Genomic DNA, 23,509 nt, shown 5'->3' with positions numbered 1-23,509 from the left:
ACTTTCCTCTCCATCTTTGTGGAATTTCGATCCTAAATATATGAAGTATTCAACTATTTATATCCCGTCCCCTTCCATGTTAATTTTTCCAGTTTGCATCAGCATTTTAGTTTTATTTACTTCCACCTCTAAGCCAGTTGTTTTTGCTATGGTTTCTATTCCTTTATATGTCTCCTTCATTGCTCTTAGGGATCTCGATACTATAATAATATCATCCGCATATGCCATTATTTGCGTTTGTTTATACGCTGTTGTGTTCCTTGTGTCCACACTACATTTCCCCACTATATATTCCAATACCAAACTAAATAGTGATGGTGCCAAACTATCTCCCTGTTTTAATCCTTGATTTGTCTTAAAGCATTCTGTTAACTGGTTCTGGATTTGAACTTGATTGATTGTTTCTGTCATGGTTAAGTTAATTATTCTACCTAGTTTTTGTTGGAATAACAAAAGTGGACATAATCATCCTTAATTTCTTCCTTATTATTGTATCATATGCTTGTTTAAAATCTATGAAGCATAAGTAAATATCTGCATTAAATTCCCAGCATTTCTAAGTTATCTGCCTCAGGGTGAATAAATTGTCTATTGTTGACCTGTTGGGTCGAAATCCTGATTGATATTCTCCTATTATTTTTTCTGTATGAGTCATTCCATGTGAAGTCATCCAGAGAGGTCGCTCACCATTAAAAAAAATCAAATTTTGTACACTTATTTCTACATATTTTCACACCTCAAAAATATTTTTTAAAAAATTGTAATTCGCTCGGTTCTCAAGGTACATCCGTTTTTATAATGCGAAAAAAAACGCGTTTTCGGCTCAAATGGAGGTTTGCATTATCTTTTGTATCTCGATAAATATTGCAGCTAGAGACTCCAATGAAAACCCAGTTTGTCCCCATAATATGAGCAATAAATCATATCCTTACAAGGTTTTACTCAACTCACTTCCTCTAGGTTTAATTAAGCTTGAAACTTACCTATCGATTTTGGGAAAAACGCTAATTTTGACCTTCAGAAACCAATGGGAGGGGGAAAGTATCAGATCTGTGGTTTCAACCCTTTGTTTTCTCCTACATGAAGAATATAATCACATAGTTTTGAACACCTTACCTGTTTTCTAAAATTTTCCAGGAGCTTCCAAACTTTGCTCTGGGACCAAAAACGGCCATTTTAACGTCTCATATCTCCAGTGGGGAAGCTCCGAAAATGTTGAAATTCATAGAAAATATGCCCTATTCTAGAGTAACTTGGAGATAAAGTTACAACATTGATATTCAACTAACAGCGAAGTTTTTATAATGCGAAAGAAATGCGTTTTCGCCTGAAATGGAGGTTTGCGTTATCTCCCATATCTCGATAACTATTGAAGCTAGAGACTCCAATAAGAAACAAATTTGTTACTCATGATATGGACTATAAATCATATCCTTACAAGGTTTCACTCAAGTCACTTCCTCTGGGTGTAATTAAGCTTGAAAATTACCTATCGAGTTTGGGAAAATCGCTATTTTGACCTTCAAAAACCAATGGGAAGGGGAAAGTATTAGATTTGTGGTTTCTACCCTTTGTTTTCTCCTACATGAAGAATATAATAACATAGTTTTTAACACCGTATCTATTTACCAAAATTTTCCAGGAGCTTCCAAACTTTGCTCTGGGCCCAAAATCGGCAATTTTTAACATCTCATATCTCCAGTGGAGAAGCTCCGACGAATTTGAAATTCATATCAAATAATGCTCTATTCCAGAGTAACTGGAAATTAAAATTACAACTTTGATATTCAACTAATAGCGAAGTTGTGGACACCTTGAATTTTACAGATTTTGCAGAAAATTATTCGTTTCTCGTTCAAGACGAGATTCGAAGTTTCCACTGGGTAAATCAACAGGCTACACGTCACCCTTTTGTGTACTGCTACAAGGCGGACACCATAACAAAATGCCCAAGCTTGTGTATAATCAGTGATCATGTAAAACACGATAGAGCCACAGTTTGTGTAAGTTTCGAGCTTAATTAGACCTAGAGGAAGTGAGTTGAGTGAAACCTTGTAATGACATGATTTGTAGTCCATATAATGAGGAACAAATCGATTTCTTATTGGAGTCTCTAGCTTCAATATTTATCGAGTTATGGGAGATAACGCAAACCTCTATTTGAGCCGAAAACACGTCTTTTCGCATTATAAAAACGGCTGTACCGCGAGAACCAAGCGGATTACAATTTTTTTAAATATTTTTGAGGTGTGAAAATATGTAGAAATAAGTGTACAAAATTTGAATATTTTTAAAAATGGTGAGCGACCTCTCTGGATGACTTCACATGGAATGACCCATATATGAATCCAGTCTCTTTTTTAGTATCCTTGTTAAAATTTTATATGCTGTCGGTAGTAATGATATAGCTCTATAGTTACTGCGTGTTAAAATATCCCCTTTTTTAAATATGGAACAAATAATGCTCTTTCCCCGATCTTCTGGTATCTTTTAATCTTCCCACACTTTATTTATAATTCTGTGGAGTGCTCTTATTCTTTCTTGTCCTCCTGCCTTCAGTAATTCTGCTGGTATGTTATCTCCTTGTTCCTTTAATGCTTCTTCCACTTCTTCCTTTGTTGGGGGCTCTTATTATCTCTCCCTCTTCCCCTTCTCCATCGTCTGTATTTTCCACTTCATTGTCCTCTTTATCTTCCATATTCTCATTTTGATTTAATAATAGTTCAAAATATTCTTTCCATGTATTTATAATCTCTGTTTTATTATTTATTAGAAGCCCTTTTTTGTCTCGGATAAATTCTGTTTTTGGTTCGAAACCTTCCTTCATATANTTGTCAATATTAAGTTTCTTACAGTTCTCATACTGCTTGGACCTCTGACAACTTATTTTACATCTATATTTAAGCTGTACTAAGTAATGATCACTCTCACAGATTGACCATCTTAATGTTCTTACACCCAGGATATTCATAGCAAATCACTTCTCTATGAGGACGTGATCTATCTGATTGAAGGTTACCCCATCCAGTGCTGCCCATGTCCTTTTATGTATATTTTTCTGTGGGAAGTATGTAGAGCTGATGATCAAGCTCTTACTTTCTGCAAAATCTATTAAATTTATTCCATTATGGTTGGTTGTATCATGTAAACTTTCTGTCCCAATTACTCCCTGTATTCCTTCTCTTTACCTATTTTGGTGTTAAGATCCCCTGAAATAACCTTTATGTCACTACTTGGTATTGAATCATATGTCTCTTCCATTTGTTGATAGAAATAGTCTTTGACATCCTCTTCTTTTTCTTCTGTAGGTGCGTGCGTGTTCATCAACGTCATATTGAAAAATTTTGTTCTAATTCTCAAAGTGCAAATTCTTTCACTCATTGGTTTAAAGTCTATTATTGCACTTTTAAATTCTTGTTCTATTACAAAGGCTACACCATATTCCTTATTGCCTTCTGCTTTACCACTGTAACATATAGTATGTCTCTTTAATTCCATGAGTCCTTTACCCAGTCATCTAATTTCCTGTATGGCTGTGGTTTTCATATTGTACTTATCTATCTGTTTTATGGCACCCAGTTTATTGAGGGTTTTCACATTCCATGTACCTAGAGAGTAGTCCATATTCTTTGCCAATTGTCATCTTCTATTCTGTTGAGGTTTCCGAGGCTTGATTCCAGGTTTCGAGACATTTATCAGGACGGTGATTTTAGGAAAGGCAGGAAGATGGATAGTGTCCAGGAACATAATATTTGTACTAATGTACCACGTCACAAATTTCTATATCATATCTGTGCTGTTTGTTTAGTGTATATGGACACTTCTTGTGTTAACTGTAGCTGTTGCTGCATCTGCAGTTCATTAAGTGTATTCCGTCGTGTCTTGTTTCCCTTTCAGTGTTTACTGAGGAAGCTCAAGGTCTGCAAACTCCATAGCCAACATGTTTTTCAAGGCTGCATCCAGACATCTCCAATTACTTAATCCTGCATAGGCGACTGTCTGCATTGTGGAAACAACAGAATACAATGGTAATTAATACTGTTTCAGACCCCAAATATGGCTGACAATGGAATGGGATGGATCCCCGGTTTGGGAGACAATAAGCCCCAGTCCCGGTTGCTAGGGAAATCTTTCTTCGGCTATGTGCCCGATGCTTTTTCGATGAAGACTCCCGCAATGCCTTCGGAGAAGCCATCACCAAAAGATTCTAAAGTAAGTATAATCGTACAACACAAACTTACAAGGACAAAAGCTTCTGGACTGAATGGTAGCAAGCATTGCCTGAGTTCAATCTCCTCTTAATTTCCTCCTGATCAGGTTTTGATTTGTTACCGTCGTTCCCAAATATCTGAACTGTGCCACATTTTCAAAACATCTGGTTTCTATCGTTATGTCATGATTTTTCCCTGCATTTTGGTGATGAGACAACAACATATGCTTAGTTTTCTCTGTGTTTATTTCTAGACCAACCTGTTTACTTGCGTCAATTAAAGTTTCTGTCTTTTTCTTTATGGTATCTACATTATCACCCAGTAGATTCACATCATCGGAATAGACCAACAGCTGATGTGTCCCGTTTAATTTCAGTCCCACCTGGTTTTTCTGGGCCTTCCTAACGGCATATTCTAAATCAAAGTTGGAAAGGAATGGCGATAAAGCATCTCCTTATTTTAGACCATTCTGGATAGGAAATTTATCAGACAAATGTTTACCTACATGAACTTTACTATACGTTTCGTTTAAACACATTTTAATCAGCTTAACTAGTTTCATGGGTATCCCAAAATCTCTGAGAATATTGTACAATACTTCCCTCTTAACTGAATCATAGGCTTTCTTGAAATATCTAGAGGCTGCAACAAAGAATATAATGACGCTTTAGTAAAGAAGTTTATAAATTTCTTCTATGATTTTCAGTGACTGTTGTATCATGAATTTTAAAACTTAGTGTTTACCTTCAAAACAAAACAAATACACTCCGTGGCCCGTGGCCCGTAGTCCGTAAGCGAACTATACCGACCGAGCAACCACCGCTTGTCGGCGAACTTAGTGCCAACTTTAGCGGATAGAGGGTGTCACGTGGTCAGCGCAACGAATCCCCACCGCCGTTAATTTCAGTTTTCTAGACAGGAGCCGCTATTTCCTTGAAATAGCTCCCAAATTATCCTCACGAGGCTGAGCGAACCCCCTTCCGGACCCAATACTTCTCAGAATATATGGTGGAGCCGGGAATCGAACCCAGGGCCTCTGTATCTGTAGCCAGGAACTCTGACTACTAGACCACATAGGCGGTCTACTGTGTTGCTTCACCGTCACTAATTTAATTAATTCTGTATATCTTAATTTCATTCATTCATTCCTTCATCCATCCATCCACCCATCCATTCTTCAGTGGCCCTACAGCCCTTCGTTGGGCCCTAGCCCCTTCTTCAGTTTCGTAATCTTTCTTTGCACAGACGTAGAATTCCTCGGACGAGTGATCAGCCGTCGCAAGGCCGCTGCCTACACACAGAACAACACAATAACATAATAAATGCATACACAGACATCCCCCCTCGTTGGTGTCTCCACCTTATCGTGGTGAGGGGGTTTGAGTATGCTATACCAGCGGTAGCGTAGCTACTGGCAGGGCCTCCCTTGCTGGACAGGTCAAAGGGTAGGCATCAGACGAAGAGAGACACCAANATCAGCCGTCGCAAGGCCGCTGCCTACACACAGAACAACACAATAACACAATAAATGCACACACAGACATCGATGCCCTGAGTGGTATTCGAACCCACCATCCTAGCGTTCGAACAAGCGAAGACACTCCATGCCTGAGACCTCGCGACTAGAAGTAAATGTGTACATAGTGTACTACAGATGTTACTGAAATTGGCTTCTGTGTAGATTAAAAAAAGCACACACGAACCCTTCAACTTAGGCCCATAATAAGATCCTGCTTATTAAGCTGCTTCTAGGCTTACTGTGTTAGGTGTTCGCCGAGTCCCGACATAAGCTGCCTGGGGTTATTCTTGTTAAGTGACTTTCCTTCATATCCATAGCTTGTCTATACACCCAACCCGTACTGACAATTTTTATATTCAGACGAAATAATGAAATTCACCACTGTGTATTTTTTCATTTGCATTCGAAGTCTTCTCGGATAGTGAAATAGGCATACCGTTCTTACAGGTGCTGAGTTTCTGAGATGTGCTATATTAAAATTTATCACCAATAAGCTCAAGTAAGATAACACGGAATCTCGAGAATTTGAAATAATATTTTGGTGGTTAGTGACTAACCTATATCAAATTGTGGGAACGCGGTAGCGTAGTTGGTTGAGGCACTATGCTACAAACCGCAAGTTCACGGGTTCAATTTCCAATGAGGTAGTTGGGTTTTTCAATTTACCTAATCCTTCCAGCCGCACTATAGCCCTGGGTTCAACTCAGCCAATAGTAGAAATGAGTACCAGGAATCTTCCTGGGGAGTAAAGTGCGGCCGGCGCGTAAGGCTGACAGCCTCACCGCCATCTGTGAGCCGATTGTCTAGAAAATGTGGGAGCCTCGACGTCTCAACCTTATGGGCCTTCAGGGCCTGTTACAGGGATAACTTTACCTGTACCTCTATCGAATTATCGAATTCTATTTAAAAAAAACTCAGTTTCTCCTGAAGTTAATTTAATTTCTTGTATGGGCCTGACTATTTATGACACTAGAGAAGTCATCCATGAATGAAACGTGAAACCTGACTTTAGAACAATTCTTAATATAGACTTAACTTCTTATTGATACTTAAATAAAACAACGAAGACAAATCGTGTTTATGTCAGCATAGTCCATATGTGTATGAGAACATAAGACAAACTTACCGGATGAATCAGGAAACATATACGTTTATCGTTTTAAATAAAAAGTATGACAGTTGCAGCAAGCTGAAGTTTCGATAGCAAAGCACTTGGCTATTAAGATGCCGCTACAGTTTCGAAAGAAGCGTGTCATACCCACTGGCTCGTGGCAGTCTCATGAAGTCTGGCCAGGTTCGATTAAAATATATCCCACTCCTCTCAGTGCCTATAATTAGGGAACAAAAGAAAGTGTGTGCTCTTATTTAAACATTAAGACTTTTATAAAGGTAAAAGGTAAAGTTGTCCCTGTGCTTAACTAATTAAGCACTAGGCCATGAAGACTTGAGGAGAAGTGGATGAATAGATCCCCATTTTCTTGACCTCGGCACTAGTTTGAAGTGAGTGGTCAGCTTCACGTCCCTGCCGCCTTACCCTAGGAGAAAGAGCCGCCTGTACCCATTGAATATGAGGCTGGGTGGGCCCCAGAGCCGGTCTAGACAATATGGAGAAGAGAAAATTCTGACCCTACCGGGACTCGAACTTCGACTCCTCGATCGTTCAGCCCGTAGACAGTCGCTATACCGGCTGTGCTACCCCGGCTCACATTAAATTAACTCATACTAAGGGCGGAGGCTGGTGATGAGGCCCAGTCAGTCCTCGCCCCATACTTATGTCCCCCGGGGAGAAGGTGTCCCGTGTATTATAATGCCTCCAGGAACCGGGCCACCTGTTGGTCCGCGTGTCTTTAGTCAGTACATTCAGACCGGCCCATCTCACCAGATGGGATCCCTCATGCGTGACCCGAGGGTCGCGCCCTCTAAAGGTTACAGGTACCTCCGAGAGATTATTAAGAATTTAATACGAAACCAAAAATGCGATAAAGCATGGACGGACCTGAAACTAAGATACAAACGGATATTCAATTTTTTGCAACAAACCGAGCCAGCAGACGAAGACCATGAAAACCAATGCATCGGATTAAATAGAGAATTTGTGAGACCACGTTGTGCCTACCGCTAGCGCCATCTGTGGAGTAAAAACTGAACAGTCGGGACTAAAACCTTACAGAAACCTTTGCATGATACTGATCTCTGTGAACTGGTAACCTTAGTGCTGAAAAGGTGGCTGCAGATGGGGGAAATGTCCAGACTTGCTTCACTGGTCAGAATGGGTAAGCATTCCGTATGGACCGATTCGCATATTTCCTACATCTGCTGTTAGTTTCACTCTAAAAAATCGTAGCTTTTTTTATTGCTAGTGGGGTGGGACTAAGTCCCTCGTACTCCGGCCACTTCTGGCCTATTGTACCAGCCCCACATGATAGGTGAGGGTGATTGTGGAGCAATTGATGGAATGAAGATTGGCAGGGGAAACCGAAGTACTCGGAGAAAACCTGCCCCAGCGCCACTTTGTCCACCATAAATCCCACTTGACCATACCCGGGATCGAACCCGGGCAGCCGCGGTGGGAAGCCAGCGACTGACCGCTTGAACTATGGTGCAGCCATGAATTCTAGCTTCATCGAGTCCTACTCTATGATCATCTTCACAAGCATTTTGGGCTAATTTTGAGTTTTCCAGTCCAAAACGCCAGTAATTCTGAGTATTACGCACCATCATCAGAACGATTTAGAATCTACACACACATTGGTCACATAAACGTATTTAATATCGTACTAATAACATACAAGGAGCCTAAAATATTAACTGTCGCTTTTCTCTCGGTGTAGCCAAGTATCTGTAGTGGGTGAAATGATAACGGATGTTCAATCACCTGGGAAAATACACAAATACTCACGAAATTCTACGAAAACACGATCTGGGGCTAGGATCTGACGGCCCAAGCCGTAACGGAACAGACTTGCGAGGACAAGGCGTGGCATTTATCGAGCGGCATAAACAAGCAGAAAGAACTTCCATGGCAAAGTGAGCTAAGACTGCGGTCAGTGAGGAAAGACCCCCGAAGAACTTCCTTGAACGTTTTGTACTATACAGTTTATAGATAAATTATAAATCTTTCCAAATACTTTTTATACCACATTAAATGCAAACACATCATAAGTTCATCAGAATACTTTCTACACACCAGAGTTTCATTTGTTGGCTGGTCTGGCTGCCTCTGTTCATGCCATAAAGGTTAGAAATGTTCGTCTGGAACCATTACATGACATGTGCCAGCACAGCGGACATTTCCTGGACTGCTGTAATGGGCTAGCTCATTCTCACAGTACGGTGTGTAGATGTGCACAACGCTAGATGCTAATAAAAACCATAAAAACTAGTCTTAAGCGTCATATTTGAAATATGCATGTTCCTGAGACCATAGAATGCACACATGGTTGATGAAAAAAGAACGAAACTGACTGTCAGTAACAACTGCATAACTTCTCCCCAGAACTGTCAAATAAATCAACTCAAGTCGTGTGACTTGGTTTCCGGGAGTACATAGTTATAATCTCAGTCGGGGCTCACGTTTTTCTGACTGAGACTTCTTTTGGTTTTCCTCATACCTTCCAGGCGGATACTGGTCACTTTCTCCTTCCAGCTTTTGAACTTCGCCAAACATAACCACACTTTAAACTGAATAGATCTACTTGTAAGTTTCTTGACAGCACACGGAAGAAGTTAAATGGTATGAGATATCAACTCCTACTGAGGACTCAGTCGGTTTTGGAGCCGAAGCGAGGCTTTTTTTTTTTTTGTTTTGTTATCTAAATGTACATCAGTTCTCGTAAAGCATTGCTTTCAACAGCGACATGCATGAGGACTAGGAGGAATGGCTGTCGCCCTTGCTTCTTATTCTTCAGTTCCCGGCCTCAGTCTCGAGATGCCATGTCAACTCTCCGCCTGGTGACAGGCTATTCTGGCTGATATTTTTCTTGGTTTTCCTTTGTTCCTCCAGGCAAATGCCAACTCACTATTCGCTAATCTCCCTATCATTTAAACTATGTAATCTAAGCCATTGATAACTCGCAAAATAAATCAGAAAGAATTAATCACGGAAGTGAGTCATATAAAGTAAACAAGATATGTCAAGCAATATTGCCTCGTATTATAAAGAATCCTGTTGCATTACTGTGTCTAATGCTGTTTATTGTACTACACAGTCCGTCTTAAGATACCTGAGGGTTGCCTTTTAGGGCCGAAACATGTTGTGTCGAAAGCGAAAGTGAAAGAAAGAAGAAACAATTTGTTGCATTTTTGACGGGCTGTGTAGTACATAAACAGTTTTAGGTACCGTATATCGTTAGGCTGAGTCTGGTAGCTGACAAGACACTCTTCTCGCAGAGACCCGCCACAGCAGCCGATACTTCACAGCCCTTTTTCTGCTGTAGCTTAGCTTGTTACATTTTTCCTGTAGAAGAATATAGACTTGATGATCCTCTCATTCTGAACTTGCTTCATATGTTTCTAGACACGTCGAAGCTGCTGTAAGGGAACAGCGGAAATTTCATGCTCAAGATTTTACCCTTGTTTGTTCAAAGAGTGCAAATTTTTCATATACACATTTTCTTATAGCGTACCCCACAAGTCGCAAGGATTTAAATCGGGTGCTCACGGAGGCCAGTCCTCAACTTATGATGCCCTCGCCGAAGACTTCGTCAAACGCATCCATAGAATTGATCACAATATTTGTCATTGCATTAAGTTGCATGAAATTCCCACACGAGTTTACTTAGTCATTTGGTCGAAGAAGGTTGACAGAATCAGTCTCACATGGCGTTCAGAATTTCTTTCTTGGAAAACACAGGCTCAGTTATTCTCCGCGCACTAATTGCACACCAAATTCCAACTTTAAATCATGCACTGCAGTCCATGAACATCATGAGTGTTGTCTGTGCCCCACTCTCTGTTTACGTTAACAGTTAAAGTAAACCATTCCTCACCAGTGTCAAGGAATCCATTGAGTGCCGATTCATGAATCCGCCTAAAGTAGCGTGGGGCATGCTGTGGCATGGTTCTTTGAGGCGCTATGCTAAAAGCCAGAAGGTGGCGGGTTCGATTCACGAAGAGGTCATTGATTTTTTCTTAAATTTATCTAATCCTTCCAGCCGCACTATGGCCCTGAGGTCGACTCAGCCTCTAACAGAAATGAGTACCAGGAATCTTCCTGTCGATAAAGGGCGGCCTGCGCACAAGCCTGACAAATTCACCGCCATCTGTAAGCCAGTTTTCTAGAAAATATGGGAGCTTGGACGTCTTACAAAACTATTGGCCTTCGCGAACCATTACAGAGATATATTTTGTCTTTTTACCTTTACCTACCATATCGTTTTCTTGTTGCGCCATCTTGAGGCAAGAAATTCTGTAGGACCGTAGTTCTGCAGAGCCGTAATGTTAGCAACTTCATACCAATGTGACCGGTACATTTTGCCAGCCCACACTGTAGAGCCAAAAGACGTAACAGTTTTTTTTTTCGGACTTGCTTCCAATCTGGTACAGACGTCATCAAGTTGTCTTTCATTCTGTATACGCCCTTTACAAGATTTCTTGTTGTCCAGCACCGGTCCCATGGAATAGAATTCTGTTATAGTGTTGTCAGTCGTTTTACATGGCAGTGAGATACTTCCTACAAAACATTCTACTGCATTTCTTCCATGAAGAACATTGTACAAAAGTATCATATTATCACGTGTAGGGGCGACTATAGACGGGGTTTTGGATTAGATGATTGGATTTATTGACACCTTATACACAGAACTGGTGACTACAGGCAATACAGCGCTTTCGCTCGTCTACACCCTCTACAGTTCACCGTTACACACACACTAGGGTTTTCAGTCTTCACTAGTCGTATCCTGGCAACGGATTTATTACAATCTGTCACTTCAAATGACATATGGAATCTTTTCACAGCCTAAATCATTTCTTGCCATTATTCTGTAACTGCCAATTTCAAAGACTCCATTCAGTTAAATTCCTCTGCTCCCAAGCTCATGTTCTGGCAGGCTGGCGTCTCGAAACTCGACTTGACTACGACTTTTCAAATGATCTCTTCGTTATAACCAATTTGCACGGACCACGCGGAAAACACAGTCACCCTAATATTGGGAAGGCGTGTTCACAGCGCAGTTTTATAGTAACGGAAGTTACTCCAGTGTTGTTTGTATATTCGTTGCCGCAAGAATGTGTTTACCGAGTCGTTGCCTAACAATGAACGTCTATTATGATTTCGCTACTCCGGTTTTCGGTTATCGTGTCACAATATACGAATAATTTCTGTTCAACGCGTATTTCAACACTATTTTGTAACACTGAGAACTGCTTTTTTTTATATATATATATGTCAAGAATTAATTGCTAAACGGCAGCACTGTCGAGAGAAGTCAGCAAGCATAAGCGACGATTCAGCGGCTAACAGTTGACAAGCATGGGAGAAAAAAATTCTACCCTTCCAGTCTAAAGATAAGTTGGACTCTCAGTATAGAGAAATTTACTGGAGCCAGTAATGCGATGTAAGCTTCATACTTAAAATGTCCCATACGCTAGTACGTTTTGTCTATGCATGCAGGGGCATGACAGAGTCTTCGTACTTTTTCTCAGGCTTTCCAGCTGAAGACCGGCTTAGTATCGTAAAGCAGGACATGTCAGCATCCTGGACCGCTCCACGGAACGCTGCATCTTAACAGCGTCAGTGTTCTGTGAGATAAACACAAACGAACTCCATGTCCTGTAGTCCGCAAGCGAACTATACCGACCGAGCGACCTCCGCTTATCGGCGAAGTCAGTGCCAACTTTAGCGGCTAGAGGGTGTCGCGTGGTCAGCGCAACGGATCCCCACGGCCGTTAATTTCGGTTTTCTAGACCGGAGCCGATACTTCATTTAAATAGTTACTCAGGTATCCTCACAAGGCTGAATGGACCCCGTTCCAGACTCCCTACTTCTCAGAAAATCTGGTAGCCCCGGGAATCGAACCCGGGACCTCTGGATCTGTAGGCAGGAACTCTGACTTCTAGATCACAGAGGCGGTTGTTCTGTGAGATATCTTTCTTAAATATTTGCTGTTCTATAGGCTGATTAGACCACTGAAAGTAGTCCCGTGAAAGTTGGGGATGTCTACACTCCAGGCTTCCTCCTTGATGCCTCCTGTGATATTCTCCAGACGTACCCGTTTCTCGCTAGGGAAATATATGACGTCATCAGTACATAATACCAGTATTTCTGTGAACAGAATGACTATACGTTTGGAGGGTAATATATATATTTTTTTGTATCTCCATGTATTTGTACAATCAGTCCATTGTGGGCTGTAAGTACAGCTTATGTGAGACTTAATCTAAAGCTTAAATACTAAGAGAGAACATGTCGGGGAGAGTAATGCTCCAGTGAGCATTCTCTACGGATCTATTTCGAGCGTGACTTTGTTATTTTGTGTATTGCATTTATGTGAAGCGCGTCGTTAGGTCGTTTGGTTTATGCCTTTTCAGTCTTCTGGGCTCGTCTGCATTGTTTAGTAGTGTGGTTGCCAGTTTATTTGGGTGTGCTGTGATCTTGTCTTTATATTTACGGCTGATGTTTGTGGTTTCTTCCCGTACTGTGGATATGCCTAGATCGGCATGTAGTAGTCTGTTTGGGACGTACCACGGTACACTGACTATGGCTCGAAGTACTTTGTTTTGGAATCTCTGTAACATTTCTATACTGGATGTACTTGCAGTTCCCCATAATGGTGCGCCGTTAGTCCAAATAGGCTTCAGTATTATCTTGTAAACTAGAAGTTTATTTTCGGTAGACAGTTATGACTTCCTGCCAATTAGCCAATACATCTGACTAAATTTAATGTCCAGTTGTTTTCTTTTGGCGAGAATATGTGTGCGCCAGGTCAACCGCCGGTCCAGGTGAAGGCCTAGGTATTTGATGGATTCCTCTTGTGGTATGCGTGTTCCGTTTAATAGTACCGGAGGGCAGGTTCCGTACCTCAAAGCGAAGGCGATGTGCACGGATTTAGTTTCGTTGGCCTTAATTCTCCAGCGCTGTAGCCATTCTTCGCATTGGTCTAAGTGCGTTTGCAGTATCCGGGAAGCTTCAATAGGGTTCTCATGAGACGCTAGTATTGTTGTGTCGTCAGCATAGGTGGCAAGCATTGTTTGTCCGGTTTCTGGCAAGTCAGCCGTATATATGGAGTATGACATAGGCCCAAGGATACTTCCTTGCGGAACTCCGGATAAGACAGGGTATAATTCGGTATAGGCTTCGTCGTATTTAACTAAAAAGTTCTGTCGGTAAGATAAGACTTTAGTAGAGAATACATTGGATGTGGAAGAGCGCACTTAAGTTTGTATAATAAGCCTATGTTCCATACTTTATCGAAGACTTGGCTTATATCAATACATACGGCTGAGCAGTAGCGCCTGTTAAGGAGGGTAATATGGAGCAGGTTAGTACTCTGGAGAGGAAAGCACAATAGCTGTGCAAGGAGCTGTGGAGGTGGTTGGTTCATGAGACTTATTACCACGGTCTCAGCAGATCCTGTTGTCTGGATGTATTTGGTTTCTTTACGGATATTCGCAGATAACAATACTGTTCCGCAGCATTTGTAGACATATCGCAAGCATTTGACAAAGTATGGCACGCAGGACTCCTATACAAGTTAAAACGGTCTCTCCCTCCGAACTACTTCACTATGTTTACGATCCTCAAGTCCTACTTGCAGAATAGACACTTCCTCGTACAAGTTGAAACAGAGCACACAAAACTATTCCCAATCAACGCGGGCGTACCCCAAGGCAGCGTCCTAGGGCCTCTATTATACCTATTATATACTGCAGATCTCCCAACCACTTCAGAAACAATGAGAGCAACCTTTGCTGACGACACCGCCGTGGTAGCCACAGATAACGATCCAGCTGCTGCTTCGCAGAAACTGCAAACCAACCTACTAGCAATGCAAGTTTTGAGGTTTTCACGGCGATGACAATGAAGAAAGTCGTCTTCTGGGTTTAGGCACCGGTGCCTAAACCCAGAAGACGACTTTCTTCAACCTACTAGCAATTCAAAACTGGATAAAAAATGGAGAAAGAAAGTAAATGAATTCAAATCGATCCACGTTACGTTCACCACAAGAAAAGAAACATGCCCACCGGTACACATAAATAACGGACACCTCCCCCGAGAAGAAGACGTCAAGTATCTTGGACTGCACCTTGACAGACGACTTACCTGGCACAAACACATCCTAGCAAAACGGAAACAACTGGGAATTACCCTCACCAAAATGCACTGGCTACTCGGACGTAAATCAAAACTCTCTACAGCCAACAAATTCCTTATATACAAAACAATCCTAAAACCAATCTGGACCTATGGAATACAATTTTGGGGTACAGCTTCCAACTCAAACATAGCAATTCTAGAACGATTTCAAGCCAAAGCCTTGCGCATGGTAGTGGACGCACCTTGGTACGTACCGAACATAGTCATCGGAAGAGATCTCCAAATACCAACAGTGAGGGAAGAAATTCACCGATACAATACTCGGCTCAGAGCCGTCCGCCTTACGGAGCCACCGGACTTCAGGTGACTGCCAAGACATCTGCCAAATGATCTGCCCACCAGATTTATATTGCAACAGTATACCAATAATTCTAGATTAAAGATCTAGGTAGTAAGCACTCCCCCAATAGTCACACGAGGCCTCAAGCCTGCTCACTAAAGAAGAGTGCAAATGAGCTCTCCTCTTCAAGTCAAAGTACACCATAACAATTTGCTGAATGTATTAGTACAGATTGCAAATAAAATGGGACTATATAACAAAAAAAAAATTCACAGATGACTGCATAATATACAGGAAAATACTGGACAGTAGTGACATGGGCAAGTTGCAGCCGGATCTAAATAAATTAGGGGAATGGGCGGTAGTAAACGAAATGAAGATAAATCCAGATAAGAGTAAAGCGGTAATTTCATGAGAACTAGGGTGAAGATGGACTGACGTATTATTTTGGGGATGAATTAATTCCAGAGGTAAATACCTTTAAGTACCTAGGAATAATCATACGGAGAGATCTAAGATGGGCAGATCATGTAAACTATACGCTACGAAAAGCATGGAAGGCTCTTCATTTAATAATGCGTATACTGAAACAGAGCAATAATAACACGAAACGTCTAGGCTGTACGTCACTAGTGAGACCGATACTTGAATATGGTTCGGTATGTTGGGACCCATACAGAGAATGGCAGGTTAGCGCTTTAAATCGGGTACAAAGAAAAGCAGCTAAATTTGCAGATCCTACAGATGAATCTGGTTGGGAAACTCTGGCACAGAGTAGACTGATAGCCCGTCTGTGCGCCCTCTACAAGGCCTACACCAGGAGACCGGCTTGGAAAGCGATAGGGGATAGCCTGCTTAAACCATGCTACCTGAGTAAGGATGATCATATTTGGAAAGTTAGAAGCAGGAAACAAAGAACTGATGTTGGCAGATATTCCTTTGTAAATAGAACCATAAAGGATTGGAATAGTTTACTTGCAGGCATACTAATGTCTTTCCCCTGTAAACTAAACACTTTTAGAAAGAGGGTTAGGAAAGTACAGAGGCCTTACTTGCTTACTTACTTACTTACTTGGGCCTCGCCATAGCTCAAGCGGTTAGTCGCTGGCTTCCCATCGATCCCGGGTCTGGTCAAGTGGGATTTGTGGTGGACAAAGTGGAGCTGGGGCAGGTTTTCTCCGAGTACTTCAGTTTCCCCTCCCAATCTTCATTCCACCAATTGCTTCACAATCACCCTCACCTATCTTCTGAGGCTGATACAATAGGCCAGAAGTGGCCGCAGTACAAGGGACTTAGTCCCACCCCATTAGCAATAAAAAAATACTTACTTACTTACTTACTTACTCATGGAGCTGAGCCCTTCTGGAGTAGCCGCCAATTCAGCAGCTACTCAAGAATTTCCCAGCATTTTATTGAACCCGAAGGTCATTACCGTGTTCACAAGAGGCCTCCACTGGTCTCTATCCTGAGCCAGCTCTATCCAATCCATACCATCCAATCTTATCTCTCTAAGATCCATTCTAACGTTGTCCACCCACCTACGCCTTGGTCTTCCCTGTGGTCTCTTTCCTTCTGGCTTTCCCACCAATATCCTATACGCATTCCTCTTCTCCCCATTCGTGCTACATGACATGCCCTCCTCATCCTCCTTGACTTGATCATTTTAATTATATCTGGAGAAGAGTACAAGTTATGAAGCTCCTTATTATGCTATTTTCTCCAACCTCCTGTCACTTCATCTCTCTTCGGTCCAAATATTCTCCTCAACAGCCTGTTCTCAAACACCCTCAGTCTATGTTCCTCCCTTATTGTCAGAGACCAAGTTTCACACCCATACAGAACCACAGGCAAAATTATAGTTTTGTATATTCTAATTTTATGTTTTTGGACAGCAGACGAAAAGACAAAAGGTTCTGGACTGAATGGTAGCAAGAATTACCCGAGTTCAATCACCTCTTATTTTCCTCCTGAATCAGGTTTCGATCTGTTATCGTTGTTCCCAAATATCTGAACAGAGGCCTTAGGCGGAGTTAAATGAATCAAGTGAAGTAATGTGAAGTGTCCTTGTTCGAGTGCAGTGAAACGAACACAAAAACGTGCCCTTTTATAACTTTATACGTGTATGTTTGGATTTGCACTGTGTACATTGTTTATTGTATGTATTTCGTTTTGTATTGTTCCCTTATATTATAGACTTTCCTTGTCTGTATCAGCGTAAGTTCTACTGCCACCGGGTGAACACCCAATTGCAGTAAATAATAATAATAATAATAATAATAATAATAATAATAATAATAATAATAATAGGTGAAAGGCAAGGTAAAGTTGTCCCTGTGCTTAACTAATTAAGCACTGCGCCATGAAGGCGAATGGGGGAGTGGATGTATAGATCCACATTTTCTTGACCTCGGCATGCCCCGGCCGCTTTATCCTCCGGTAAACAGCCCCCGGTACCAATTGAATGGGAGGTTGGGTGGACCCTAGTGTCAGTCTGGACGGTGTGGAGAAGAGAAAAATCTTGACCCCATCGGGACTCGAACTCCAAGCCTTTGTCGTCCATCACGTAGCCAGTTGCTACACCAAATACGCTATCCCAGTTCCCTTTACGTAAGTAAAACAACACCTCTCGACATCTCTGACCAATTGGAGCTAAATGTTTTTTTACTTTCTATATAGAAATTATACGTAACCACGGAAATATATTAACATCAGACTGTGAATCAATTTGCTTAGTGTCAAAGAGATGGCAGGTCAGTATCCTTTCACACACAATGTTACACACGAGAGATATACAGGGAGCAGTTATCGGTTCAGAGCCGAGTATCTCGACTGTGGCATGAAGAGAATTAATGATATTTATATATAGCTCTATATCAGAGAACAAAGCCGGCAAGTTGAGACACTTTAACCGTCTGAAGCTCGAATTACATCAGAAGAATGTTTAAAAATTTAGTTCCTACCGCATAAAAACACATTTGCTCAGTTACTGAGGCCAGCATTTTAATGGTATGTAAAGAAACAATCCATACTCATTCTGAGGGTCAAACGAAACCTAAACACCTTCTATGGGAAAAATGCAACTTTTCCATATAAAATTAAGTGGTACATATGTACTTCAAAGGATTAAAATGTGAAAATGTCATGCAAGTGTCTGAAGCTCAGTATCTGATCTAATTGTCTGAACCACTTGTGAACAGGAAACATCCGCTGCTTCGAGTCCTGTGAGAACGACTCACCGCAAGGTACCCGAGAGCCTGAGTGGGATCTTCAAGGAAGAGGAACTCAAGGTAAATGAGATAAACAAAGTTCATTTCATATGTTGAATTTTAGGGAGAAAATTCTTAACGGTTCATGATGTGTAAGAAAATGTTTATTTATGTAACCTAATGCAGTGTAGGCTTTATAATTTGTCAGTGTAGTTAAACGTCTAACGTCCCGCACAGAGCTCACCAAAGTTTGATGTTCATGAAAACGTTCAATTATGACCTCATGTCTTTGTGACGATCAATAAGGTTGAAGATCAGAATTCCCCTACGAAGTTTTAATGAATATATCCAGTGTGTAATTATTTTTAAAAATATGTCCAACTATTTTGGAACTGGTAGCAGATCACAAAGAGTGGATAGATGGACAGACAAGAATATCACATAAGGCGTTACCTTATGCAATGAATGGGGGCCATCGAGAGCCACTGCTGACTATCGGAGATGGGTTTAGTTGTCGTGAATAAAACAGTTTTAATACTTCGATTCAGGGTTTTACCAACAACAGTTACCTGTGGTGCTTATTAGGGAATACCATTTTGGCTTCTCTGCTTAGGAATTTCTGTCTTTTACTACGTAGTACGAAATGGCAGTAACGGATTCCGGGGTTTCACTGTAACATGCTATGCACAACCCATGTCACCTGTGACGCACGGAAGAATTCTAATTATCTGAATCTTTTAGATGAGCATATGGAGTCTGTTCACCCTTTGCGGTGCCTTTCACATTCTCATTCCCTTGACAGATTTCGATTAACCCTTTGAAGTACCACCCGCCATAACATACTAAAACTCTACAGTCCTCCCTCAGAGTGCATTTATGTGCTTCGCATGGTTCTCAGTTAGCAGAATTTCTTTCCCTGAACAATTTTGCCCCTGTGGTCTAGTGGTCAGAGTTCCTGGTTACAGATCCAGAGGTCAGGATTCGATTCCCGGCGCTACTAGATTGGGTCTGGAACGGGATTCACTCAGCCTCTTGAGAATAATTGAGGAGATATTTCAAGGAAATAGCGGCTCCGGTCTAGAAAACCGAAATTAATGGCCGTGGGGATCCGTTGCACTGACCACGCGACACTCTCTATCTGCTAAAGTTGGAACTAACTTCGCCGAAAAGCGGCGGTCGCTCGGTCGGTATAGTTCGCTTGCGGACTACAACCACTGAGTTTTTATTTAAGAATATTAACTAGCTGATCTTTATAGCGGAGAATTATTATGTTTCCTGTGAGATGCGAACACAATTTTCATATATTATCCAGAAGAAATTCCCCAGTCCATATCTCAAGCCACAGTTTCTAACCGTTCTGACATCTTCACTTTCAATCAACTCTTCTCTTTAGGACGAGCGGGCGAAGCCTGAGAACCTTCTAACAAAACAATGCTCTTTCTCCCTCCCCCATAATAAAGTGTCTCTCACTTTTCCCACGACTTGTCATTTCAACGACACTTCTACTATACTCCCCCCTCTCTCGCTCACTCCTTCGCTCAACCACCAATATGTAAATGTCTAATTTGTCGTGTTGATCCTTGCCAATAGTTGTACTCTAGATTTGAATTGAGATCAGTTTGGCCTTCTAGAACTTCCACCTAGAGGAATGGAGTAACCAAGTGGTAGGGCCGCGCCATAGCTCAAGCGGTTAGTCGCTGGCTTCCCACCGCGGCGGCCCAGGTTCGATCTCGGGTCTCATCAAGTGGGATTTGGGGTACACAAAGTGGCGCTGGGTCGAGCTTTTTCCGAGTACTTCGGTTTCCCCTGCCAATCTTCATTGCACCAAATTCTCCATAATCATAATCACCCGGGGCAGGTACAGTAGGCCAATCAGTAGCCGCAGTGCTGAGTGGACCCAGCTGGACTCCAAACCCCACTAAGGGAATTTGAAAAAAAGAAAAATTGAAACCAAGTGGTAAGCACTCCTTCTTTATATTCACGAGGTCCTAGGTTCAATTCTAGATCCAGATACACACTCTCCTGTCTGGGGGTTTTGTGAGTTTCCTTAGTAACTCCTTTGAAATGTTGCTATAGTACTTTAAAATAGGCCAAGACCTCTTACTTCCGAGTTTTTCTTTCACTGTTTTGACCCCATTGGACGTGTTAAGGCGCATGCAATTGGAAAAAAATGCCAGAAAACAGATTATGAAAGACACATGATATTTCAATTAGGCTATGTTTCGTTAAATACACACGAAATTAGAAAGCCTAGAAACGACATTACGGAACGTTAGATTCATTTATAATTTCATACTTTTACTTCGTAATTTGCCCTATTTTCGAGACAGCATTTATGGAATTAGAACGAAAAGCAACATCCTACTCTTCCGTACATAACTTCTAGGTTCTTGATCGGCGAAGAACGACTTGACTTGTTGCAGTGCTGTGCTAAAAATACTCGGTCTGCGTGTGAAGATGCGTGCAAGCCTAACGCAACGTTTGTTGTCTAGACATTCCACTTATTCAGCTTCGTTCACTCATACCAGGGTCTACGAATCGTGTTCGAATTTCCGAGTATGGAATTACTATAAATATGGAACTTTGTGAGCAGAGAATCTATGGGTGTCAGAATGGTTGAACTGACTTTGTTAAAACCTTTTAGTTAAAGTGATAACCTTTCTAATTTATACTGGGGATGTACCTGTTTCGAAACTAACCCTGGACACAGGCTATCATGACTGATGATGTCGTGGTTTTTCTTAGTCCTTCCAGACAAATACCGGAATTGTGACGAGCGCGTCCCTGCACAACCTTTCTCATTCATTATCTTTTTTTTTAATGCTAGTCGGTCCCTTATACCGCGGCCACTGCTGGTCTATTGTACCAGCCCCAGATGATATGTGAGGGTGATTGTGGAGCAGTTGGTGGAATGAAAATTGGTAGGGGAAACCGAAGTACTCGGAGAAATCCTGCCCCAGCGCCACTTTGTCAACCACAAATCCCACTTGACCAGATCCGGGATCGAACCCGGGCCGCCGCTGTAGGAAGCCAGCTACTAACGGCTAGAGTAATTCACCACTTACTAATCGTCCAATAATACTGCTCTATACTGTCTCAGTTAGCGACAAAACAAACTCCGTGACCTGAAGTACGCAAGTCAACTATACCGACGAAGCGACCACCGCTTGTCGGAGAAGTTAGTGCCAATTTTAGAGGATAGAGGGTGTCATCTGTTTCCTTCCTCAGTGAAGGGAAGGGAAGACACGTACTCTGTTGGGTCCCTTGGAAAGAGTACATGGTCAGCGCAACGAATCCCCACGATCGTTAATCCCGGTTTTCTCGACCAGAGCCGGTAATTGCTTGAAACAGCTCCTCAATTATCCTCACGAGGCTGAGTGGACCCCGTTCCAGACCCACTACATCTCAGAAAATCTGGTAGCGCCGGGAATCGAACCCGGGACCTCTGTATCTGTTGCCAGGAACTCTGGGCACTAGACCACATAAGCGATCCAGTGCATATATTCTCGATTATAAAGGTAAAGTATATTTATCCCTGAAACAGGCTGTGGAGGCACATAGGGATTTGAGAGATTGAGGTTCCCACATCTTCTAGACAATCGGCTCACAGATGACAGTAAGGTTGTCAGGCTCACGCGCCTGCCGCCCTTTACCCCTCAGGAAGATTCCTGGTGTTCATTTCTGTTAGAGGTTGAGTCGACCCCAGGGCCATAATATGGCTGTAAGGATTAGGTAAACTGAAAAATCCACCTAAACTGGACTCGAAACCGCTACCTTCAGGCTTGTAGCATAGTTCCCCAACCAACTACACTACCGCGTACCGCTCTCTATATATAACCGGCCCTTAATTTAAGCATAAACACAATTGTTAGCTTACTATATTTCATATGGAAACAAGAAGTTCTGGGAAGAACTAACCGTCCACTTTCCTTTGATACCATACGGCCCGCATCTGAAACGAGAAAATTGTGTGTGGGGGGGGGGCACATATAGGCAGACATTAACACACAGACAACAAGGTTATACTCATAAGCCTCCTTGATACGATACGGACCTCATAGAAAACGAAAAATTGGGGGGGAATACAAAGACACAGAGACAGCAAGGCGATATAGTAAGCCTCCTAACTAAGTGAAATTAGGCGGGATACACAGACTCAGATACATAAACAGACGGACAGACACAGACAGATAGCCAAAGACAGCAAAATGATCTCTTAAGCCTCATTTTATTTTCAAAATAAGGAAAATGGGCTAAGAGTAAGGATTATGAGAGCATGGTGGTGCCTGTATTTGTATATATTTTTATCAGATGGCACAATTTCGCACTATTTGGTATAAACGAACCTGACCTGGTTTTTAATTTCATTAATCAGCTTAACAACATGGCGGATACACGGACTCTACTTGGGGGTCGTGAATACATGGTAACAAAATAAGTTTCTTTGCACAGTATAAATCATAAATTTTCATTTACCTTCCTGCTTGACAGTGACAACTGTGTACTTTTGGAACTGCAAACATCAGTGCGGGAGCGGGTCTTTGGGGCTATATCTGTCAAATTTAACATATATAGAATCTATAGACAAAAGTAAATTCCAAAAACGGAGGTTCTACTCCTATACCTCCGCCGCCACCACCACCAATAATAATAATAATAATAATAATAATAATAATAATAATAATAATAATAATAATTCAGTTCGTGTTTATTTAAATGCAAACTTAACAGCACAGTGACCAATTACAAAGTTAGCACGAGTACACACAAGTAAACAAAAACGATTAAAGAGCGAAATACAAAATAAGACAGTCTATATAATAGCAATAAATTAATAGCAATTTCAAGAAAAATTTAAGTTAAATTTAACAGGCGAGAAAAATAAAATAAGTACATTTCCAATAGTTGTTCCATTTGTGGTGAGAAAGGACAATACATATACATACACACACACACACACACAGAAGTTAGTAATAA

General features: G+C 41.5%; 1 protein-coding gene across 3 annotated transcripts in view; it reads left to right on the top strand.

The window, feature by feature from the left end:
• The window catches only part of LOC111869022 (dihydropyrimidinase), a 146,674-nt gene that overhangs the window by 10,038 nt on the left and 113,127 nt on the right, over positions 1-23,509 (top strand). For all 3 annotated transcript variants that reach the window (XM_023860214.2, XM_023860221.2, XM_023860205.2), the window contains exons 2-3: positions 4,048-4,212; positions 18,524-18,613. In XM_023860214.2, the coding sequence (XP_023715982.1) occupies positions 4,057-4,212; positions 18,524-18,613 (246 nt within the window). In that variant the 5' untranslated portion in view covers positions 4,048-4,056. The remainder of the gene's footprint in view (positions 1-4,047; positions 4,213-18,523; positions 18,614-23,509) is intronic.

This window comes from Cryptotermes secundus, unplaced genomic scaffold (genome assembly GCF_002891405.2).
Source record: "Cryptotermes secundus unplaced genomic scaffold, Csec_1.0 scaffold360, whole genome shotgun sequence".
Lineage (NCBI taxonomy): Eukaryota > Metazoa > Arthropoda > Insecta > Blattodea > Kalotermitidae > Cryptotermes > Cryptotermes secundus.
This window is presented reverse-complemented; position numbering and strand designations above follow the sequence as displayed.